Below are 8,874 nucleotides of genomic sequence, written 5' to 3' on the forward strand. Positions count from 1 at the left end.
TGGACAGATGCACTTTTATGATGGACAGATGCACTTTTATGATGGATAGATGCACTTTTATGATGGACAGATGCACTTTTATGATGGACAGATGCACTTTTATGATGGATAGATGCACTTTTATGATGGATAGATGCACTTTTATGATGATAGATGCACTTTTATGATGGACAGATGCACTTTTATGATGGACAGATGCACTTTTATGATGGACAGATGCACTTTTATGATGGACGGATGCACTTTTATGATGGACGGATGCACTTTTATGATGGACGGATGCACTTTTATGATGGACGGATGCACTTTTATGATGGACAGATGCGCTTTTATGATGATAGATGTACTTTTATGATGAATAGATGCACTTTTATGATGGACAGATGCACTTTTATGATGGACAGATGCACTTTTATGATGATAGATGTACTTTTATGATGAATAGATGCACTTTTATGATGGACAGATGCACTTTTATGATGGACAGATACAAATTTATGATGGATAGATACAAATTTATGATGGATAGATGCACTTTTACACAGACCTTGAGCAGTATGGAGGAGGGCAGCTGGTTAACGTGTGACGTGTCTGTGTTCTCAGCGCTCTTTCCCTCCTCCGATCCCTCGTTCTGGGACAGCTGGCAGGAGCATGAGGACGAGGCGTCGGCGGCCCCGCTAGCATCTGTACGCCACGCCACACCGGACCCGTCCGAAGGAGAAGAAGAAGAATTAGAAGAGGACGGGCGAAGCAAACACTGGCTCTCGGGAGCCCCGGCGTCTCCTCGCTCCTCGTTCTCCATGGGCTCCTGGAAGGCACAGCGCGGCTGCTTGCGGGGCGAACACCGCTGCAGATCAGCACACTTGCGCTTGCACACCATTTCCGAATAGTCCACGCAGAAGAGCGCCGGGGGCCCGATTAGCTTGGCGGACAGCAGACCCCGACCCTGGCCTTCCCAGATGCCCAGCTCTCCTGGAGACAGGAGGAACGCGGCGCACTCCTCGGGCGAGTTCAGGGACACGTAGCGCTCGGCGAGTTTGGCCGCCTCGAAGGGCCAGTCGTCCTCGATGCTCGCGCTGGGGCCGTGGACGATGAAGCACAGCATGCAGGGACCCTGAAGGAAGCAGTTCCTCCGCCGCTTCTTCTTGCGCAGCTTCCGTGTTTTCTTCTTCAGGCTGTAACCATTTTTGGAGAAAAGATGGCCCATATAGATGATGATGATTCACGTCGATCAACTCTAGATTCAACAGAGAGAGAGAGAAATTACACGTCAATCGAGTCTAAATTCAAGAGAGAGAGAGAAATTACAGGTCGATCGAGTCTAAATTCAGGAGAGAGAGAGAAATTACAGGTCGATCGAGTCTAAATTCATGAGAGAGAGAGAAATTACAGGTCGATCGAGTCTAAATTCAGGAGAGAGAGAGAAATTACAGGTCGATCGAGTCTAAATTCAAGAGAGAGAAATTACAGGTCGATCGAGTCTAAATTCAGGAGAGAGAGAGAAATTACAGGTCGATCGAGTCTAAATTCAGGAGAGAGAGAGAAATTACAGGTCGATCGAGTCTAAATTCAGGAGAGAGAGAGAAATTACAGGTCGATCGAGTCTAAATTCAAGAGAGAGAAATTACAGGTCGATCGAGTCTAAATTCAGGAGAGAGAGAGAAATTACAGGTCGATCGAGTCTAAATTCAGGAGAGAGAGAGAAATTACAGGTCGATCGAGTCTAAATTCAGGAGAGAGAGAGAAATTACAGGTCGATCGAGTCTAAATTCAGGAGAGAGAGAGAAATTACAGGTCGATCGAGTCTAAATTCAAGAGAGAGAAATTACAGGTCGATCGAGTCTAAATTCAGGAGAGAGAGAGAAATTACAGGTCGATCGAGTCTAAATTCAGGAGAGAGAGAGAAATTACAGGTCGATCGAGTCTAAATTCAGGAGAGAGAGAAAAATTACAGGTCGATCAACTCTAAATTTATCTCGAAAGCTGCTTTGTAATAAAATTTATTTTGGCCAATTTTTTTTTTTTTTTTTTTTGACTTTCATGGTTATTCTGTATTTTTTTTGCTAAAGCATAATAACTATAATGTGAGAATTGAACTTGCTTCATAATTGATTGACATTTATTATCTTCTGTAGAGCTGCTTTACAGCTGAATTGAACTCAATTCATAATTGATTTAGTAACATTTGAGTTTATTGCCATATCAGCATCACCGGCTATTATTACACGGCAGGTACACCTTAAACATTTAACAACATATCATAAGCACAACATAAAATACAATCAATGAAATCAAATATATAAAAGCACTACAAGTGACTTGACTCATTAATCAAGTCAAATGCCAGTGGCTTGAAAAGTAAAATATTTATTTACGCCATTTTTTTTCTGACTTTCTTGGGTCTGCTGTATTTTGCAAAAGCATAATAACTATAATGTGGGAGGATATGAATGACAGAATTTTCTCATAATTATGACTAGAGTTGAACATTGAATTATGAAAAAACAGTGCATTGATCAGCAGCACTGGTCAACTTCTGACTCAATCAGGAGTGTTTGGGAAACATGTTTGACAACAGTCATTTTTACAGCTCAAACAAGAGAAAAATTGACAATTTCATTATTGCTTCCAAAATAGATCAGTGATGCTTCCTCAATCAGATTTCTGCAGTTCGCATTTACCTCAGAACTAAATAAACACTGAAAATAAGATTTTGACTCATACATTTATACAAAGTTTTATCAAAGTAATGTTTGTCTGTTGCAATGAAAATCGTTTCAAACTCATTTTTCAGAGTTGCACTAGACACAGAAACAAGGATACACACACTGAAGTCACTGAATACCTTGCAAACACACAGATGAGGAAGAGGAAGGTCAATGCTTTACGAGTCTCTCCATTTAATATTGTTTTATAGACACAATACCAAGATGATAGTACCATTGGGTTTTTACCAAATGTATATACCCTGAACACCAGTGTCATCTAACATACCATAACCAAGTACTTTTTGTATGGATAATGAATGAATATATAGACCAGCATATTTTCAGATATCTGGTTGGTATAATGTGTGTTATGTCTCAGCAGGGACCATATAAACATTCCCAAATGAATGTCACTGTTTACACACGGCTGTGTGGAGCAGCTGACCGAGTGTTGTTGTGTTTCATTGAGTGATAGTGGCGGACGACGCCATTGAACTCCCTCATGAGAAAACAACCAAGACTGAATAACTGCCATAATAAAACGCGCCAAACCTCACCAGCTCGCGCGACCCTCAGCACCTTCTTCCCGCGCTCTCATAATCCGCGCGAAACAGAAACCGAGGCGTAGCGAACGCACCGCAAACGCGCGCTTGCTGTGTCAACCTGCTAGAATGTTTTAAAACACTTCCGGATTTCAAATAACAGAGGAAATCCCGCCCACAGCTCGAGATGAGAGAGGCTGTTCATTCGCCAGGCGAAACGTCAGTTAGAAGCGGAGGGCCAATCATAATCTGTGCTTTAAAGGGAACTCGTTTAATACAAACGTAACACTTGCAAACTTGCGAATGAACACTTGATGTAAATATTTGTACTGATGGATTCGATATCATGTTACTTTTTTAGTAATAATATCAACATGAAAGTAAGCTTTCGCAAACAGGTTTTATCATCTTTCCATTTCCTCCACATAAGGTCTTTTGTAACATTATACATGTATTTACTGTAACTTTTGATCAATGTAATGCACCTTTGCTGAATAAAAGCATTAACCCTCTACTGCATGCATTTTGATGGCACGTGGTGGATAAAAATTATTCCACATCATTTCTTGGCTCATTTGGGAACATTTTATTAATTTATTGAAAAATGTCCCTTCCCTGAACAAAACAAAAATCAAAATTTTTTCCAAAAATGTCAAGAAATAATTTAAGCAAAAAAGCGAAAAACACTTGAACATTATCGATATATTTTATTTGATACAGACATAGGTTTGTATCATGTAGTGCGTTGTCATATTGTGTACTTTATGTATCCCCATATAATCTATAGTAGGGCTGTTCAAAAATGAATTGCGATTAATCGCATCCAAAATAAAAGTCTGTGTTTACATAATATATTTGTTTGTGCTGTATATAATTATTTTGTATATATAAATACCTATGCATGCATGTATATATTTAAGAATTATTTGCGCTTAAATTGTGTATATATAAATAAATACATAATCTATATTATATAAATATTTTATATATGAATAACACATTTTCTTAAATATATACATGCATGTGTGTGTATTTATATATACAAAATAATTATATACAGCGCGCACAAATATATTATGTAAACACAGACTTTTATTTTGGATGCGATTAATCGCAATTAATTTTTGCACAGCCCTACTATATAGTTAAAAGTATTGGGACACCCCTCCAAATCATTGAATTAAGTCGTTCAAATCAGAACTGATCTGAAATCTGATGAGAAATCCATAAAAAGCATTCTGACATGAGCATTTGTTTGATCTAAATGATGTTGGGCCATTCATTCATTCATTCATTCAAATTGTGTAGAGGGTCAACAGAATCCTTAATTTGCGCTGACAGTTCCTTACTCAATATACACTCCAAACACATGCACAAAACAGATGTAAGGGCAATTGAACATAGGTCTTTAGGATCTCTTGCATAAGGAGTTATAGGTAATGGGATAACAGTGGTGTTTTTCCATGCTCATGGCACAAAACAATCATCTAAAAAGATCTGGAACATCCTACATGCCCAAGTTGTTCTATACTCTTTCAGAACAATACCCCTGAGGCCATCTGGACCAGTAGCCTTATTAGGTTTAATTCAAACCATTTTACTGTAGCATTTTGGAGATAAGACCTAAGTTTGAAACACGACACATTTTGGAGGTTAGCGGGACGAATTTTATAGTTGCCATATCAACACTATAGAATTTTAGATATATTGAAGATATTACTGAACATTTATTTAACCATAGCAAAAGTAAGTTTCTTGTGTTAATTTTAGACAAGTCTGATATTGCATATGTTGTATATGTTGCATTTTTCAAATAAGCGAGTAGGGGATTAGTTCGGCTCATTTTTTAGGGAGTAACACAATAATAAAGTAACTTTCCCCAACACTGAACCAGAAATAATGTCATAAATGAATGCATATGGGCGGGTGTCCTTTATCTGTACATGATCCAGCAGGAATGGGCGTGGCGGACAAACTTCCCTAAAAATGGCTCCCGTTCTCCCGATAACTCGACAGGGTCAGATCGCTCGTGCTGGACAACAGGAGAACCGCACACGGGATCCACACGATCTGTGTGTGTCTGCTGTCAGCGACTGCTGGATTTATGATCGACACGGTGTGTGTAAAACCTTCAACAGTTTGCATCAACACAGCAAAGCTATCATCGTTTTCGTGCGGGTGAGACACTCATGACAGCTGGTGTGTGTTTATGTTTATGTTCATTGTGTGCAAATGTCATTCTGATTGTGCTTCTCAAATATGTTGCAGAACTTCTTGTGTTACACATGCAAAGAATACGTGGAGGATTTGGGGAAAATACCTCGGCACATGTTGCAGGTCAGGAAGATTACAGCACTTCTGCATTGGTTTGATCAATTATGTGTCAATAATCATATATTTATGGTCCGAATATAATGGTAACACTTTACTATAAGGTTTATTATGTAAGGTTAACATGAACTAAGAATGCACAATACTTTTATAGCATTTATTAGATCAATTTCAACATTAGTAATACGTTATTAAAATTAAAGGTTGTATTTGTTAACATTAGATAATGCACTGTGAACAAACATGAACAGCTGGATTAACTAACATTAACATGATTAATAAATACTGTAACAAATCTATTGTTAATTAATTAATTAATTAACTAATAAACCTTATTGTAAACTACTGTATGTGTCTTTTCTCTCCTTCAACAAATGTAGGAATCGAATGTTAGATTGGTAGTCATTGGACAGTCGTCGTATTCTCATATCGAGGTAGGATGTGTTTATAAATGTTAAGCTACCAATATAAGCGACTTTTTGAAAATTCGGTTTTTGAAAATAATTTATAAATTCATAAATATAACATGCAACAGTGTGTCAAGTAGTTTTGATTACATAACACCTTTAATAGTCGTCAAAACCAATGCATCAGTTTGGTTCACAACACCCTCCTTCTAGCCTTGAGTACATGTATAATTATTGTTTTATTTTTTTATGATCACAAAATCATTAAACTGATAAATATCTGTGAATCTCCTTATGTTGTAGGGGTTCTGCTCTCTGACAGGCTATCCTCATGAGATATATGTTGATCCAGAGAGACAGATTTATAAAAAACTTGGAATGAGAAGAGGAGAGACGTACATGGAGACGCGTAAGATCCACCGACGCTCGATTTTAGAGGGGATTTCACTAACATATTTCAGTTTTTATACATAACATGCCTTTTTTCAATTCTCTAATGCACATTTTGTACATTTCCCCTGCTTTCTATTAGATTAGCATGCCAAAGAAAGATTGGTTTGATCAAATGTGCATTTATTGTAATCAGTAGGTGTGTTTCCATCTACCCATTTGTATGCATGTGTTTGGTGCATTTAAAAAAGAAGAAGAAAAAGTGCATTAAAAAACTTCTTGAGGTGAATTATTGTTTTATCCGATAAGAAGACATGCGGATAAACTATGATGGAAACACATTTACTAAATAAATCCATCAAAAACCTCAGCTGTGATTGGATAAGTGGAGTAACCAGCGGACCAATGGCATCGTAGCGTCGCTGGAGTCGAAGTGTGTGATAAGAATGATTTTACTGAGACCAACTCATTTATAATGGAGCGAAAAAGATAAATTAATGCATTCATTCATTCATACATGCATGCATGTACATATATACATAAATAAATACAAACATGCAAGCACATGTACATGCATGCACACATAAAAAAGAAAAATTGATACAGATACAGTTTTACACCAATTTCCCATGAAGTGATGATTTTGTTCTCTTGAACAGATGGAATGGAAACGCTGCTTTATTCACAAATCTTTTATGCATTTTTTCAATTATGTGCATAGGTTAAATTAGCAAATTTGAATGGAAACCAAGCTATCTTCATCTGCATTTGTAGCTTCCAACAGTCCACATGTGAAGTCCAGTCCACTGATTGGCAGTCTGAGAAGTATGTGGCGCGCCATGACCAGCCCCGCTTTTGACTTTCAAGGAGATCCGCTGCAGCAAGGTGGAGCCCTTATTGTAGGCCCAGGTGATGAGTTTTCTAAATAAATGCTGTCATTTCTATATCTTCTTCACCATATCTTAATATTAATATTTATTGTTTTATTTCACAGGTCCAGAGGTTCATTTTGCCCATTTTGACATGAATCGGTTAGACCACATGCCGATCAACTGGTTGCTTCAGTTAGCAGGTCTTCACACATTGGACTTCAGTGATGGCCCGAAAATCATTGATATCTAAAAAAAAAAAAAAAAAAAAAATCATGATAGATCTGCACTGTTATAATATAACAGCTCAATATCGTTGTATAATATTGTTTTTATATTATATGTATGTTGGATAGGAACAAGCCATTTCACTGCTGAGGATCATTGAGTTTATCTCTGTCCTAAATTACAATTTGTTTTATATTGTCTTGAATTTCAATAAATAAATAAATAAATAATATACTGTATATGCGTGCTAGTAAAGCTTTATTTTATTTTAATAGCAGTGCTTTACAGAAGAGAAATTCACAGGAAAAATATGTATCACACGTGTAGAAATAAGATAATAAAATACCAGTTTTCATGTTTGAAAGTATGCATGCATGCATGTATGTATGAATGCATGCATGTATGTATGTTTGAATGCATGCATGTATGCATGTATGAATGCATGCATGTATGTATGTTTGAATGCATGCATGTATGCATGTATGAATGAATGCATGCATGTATGGATGAATGCATGCATACATGTATGAATGCATGTGTGTGTTTGAATGTATGCATGTATGTATTAATGCAGGTATTTTATGAATGCATGCATTTATGTATGGATGCATGTATGAATGCATGCATGTATGTATGTTTGAATGCATGCATGTATGCATGTATGAATGAATGCATGCATGTATGGATGAAGGCATGCATACATGTATGAATGCATGTGTGTGTGTGTGTGTGTGTGTGTGTGTGTGTGTTTGAATGCATGCATGTATGTATAAATGCAGGTATTTTATGAATGTATGTATGAATGCATGCATGTATGTTTGAATGCAGGCATGCATTTATGAAAGCATGCATTTATGTTTGAATGCATGCATTTATGTATGGATGCATGTATGAATGCATGCATGCATGTATGTATGAATGCATGCATGTATGTATGTTTGAATGCATGCATGTATGAATGAATGCATACATGTATGGATGAATGCGTGTGTGTGTGTGTGTGTTTGAATGCATGCATGTATGTATGAATGCAGGTATTTTATGAATGTATGTATGCATGCATGCATGTATGTTTGAATGCAGGCATGCATGTATGAATGCGTGCATGCATGCATTTTATGAATGTATGTATGAATGCATGCATTAATCTATAAATGCACGCATGAATGTATGCATAAGCAGCTATACATCTATTATTTCACTATCTACATGCATGTATTTACATTTAAATCCAGATCCATATATGTCCAGTTTAAGTTTCATATCCAAACTCTAAAGATATGAAATAAGACATTTGACAAAGAAAAGCTATCTGTCAGTGTCCCAGTAAAGGTTTTTAATGCTCTTTCCCCCCTATCACATCACATTTTAGTAATCATCATAAATTAGGCATCATTCG

The 8,874-nt window shown here is 37.0% G+C and overlaps 2 protein-coding genes across 4 annotated transcripts in view; one reads left to right on the plus strand and one right to left on the minus strand.

The window, feature by feature from the left end:
- Window positions 1–3,412, minus strand: part of fbxl17 (F-box and leucine rich repeat protein 17) — a 202,164-nt gene extending 198,752 nt beyond the window's left edge. For 2 of the 3 annotated variants that reach the window (XM_089119919.1, XM_089119921.1), the window contains exons 1-2: window positions 3,266–3,412; window positions 548–1,237 (exon numbers count right to left, since the gene is read on the minus strand). In XM_089119919.1, the coding sequence (XP_088976045.1) occupies window positions 548–1,207 (660 nt within the window). In that variant the 5' untranslated portion in view covers window positions 1,208–1,237; window positions 3,266–3,412. Of the gene's footprint in view, window positions 1–547; window positions 1,238–3,260 lie in introns of all 3 variants that reach the window. The other variant, XM_089119920.1, reaches the window with a different exon arrangement.
- Window positions 3,413–5,200: 1,788 nt separating this feature from the next.
- Window positions 5,201–7,701, plus strand: prxl2c (peroxiredoxin like 2C). The gene is made up of 6 exons (XM_039653517.2): window positions 5,201–5,428; window positions 5,519–5,587; window positions 5,962–6,015; window positions 6,292–6,397; window positions 7,153–7,287; window positions 7,373–7,701. The coding sequence occupies exons 1-6, from the start codon at window positions 5,237–5,239 to the stop codon at window positions 7,498–7,500; spliced, it is 684 nt and encodes a 227-aa protein (XP_039509451.1). The 5' UTR covers window positions 5,201–5,236; the 3' UTR covers window positions 7,501–7,701.
- Window positions 7,702–8,874: the final 1,173 nt, after the last annotated feature.

This window comes from Pimephales promelas, chromosome 14, assembly GCF_988280905.1.
Source record: "Pimephales promelas chromosome 14, fPimPro1.hap1.1, whole genome shotgun sequence".
Lineage (NCBI taxonomy): Eukaryota > Metazoa > Chordata > Actinopteri > Cypriniformes > Leuciscidae > Pimephales > Pimephales promelas.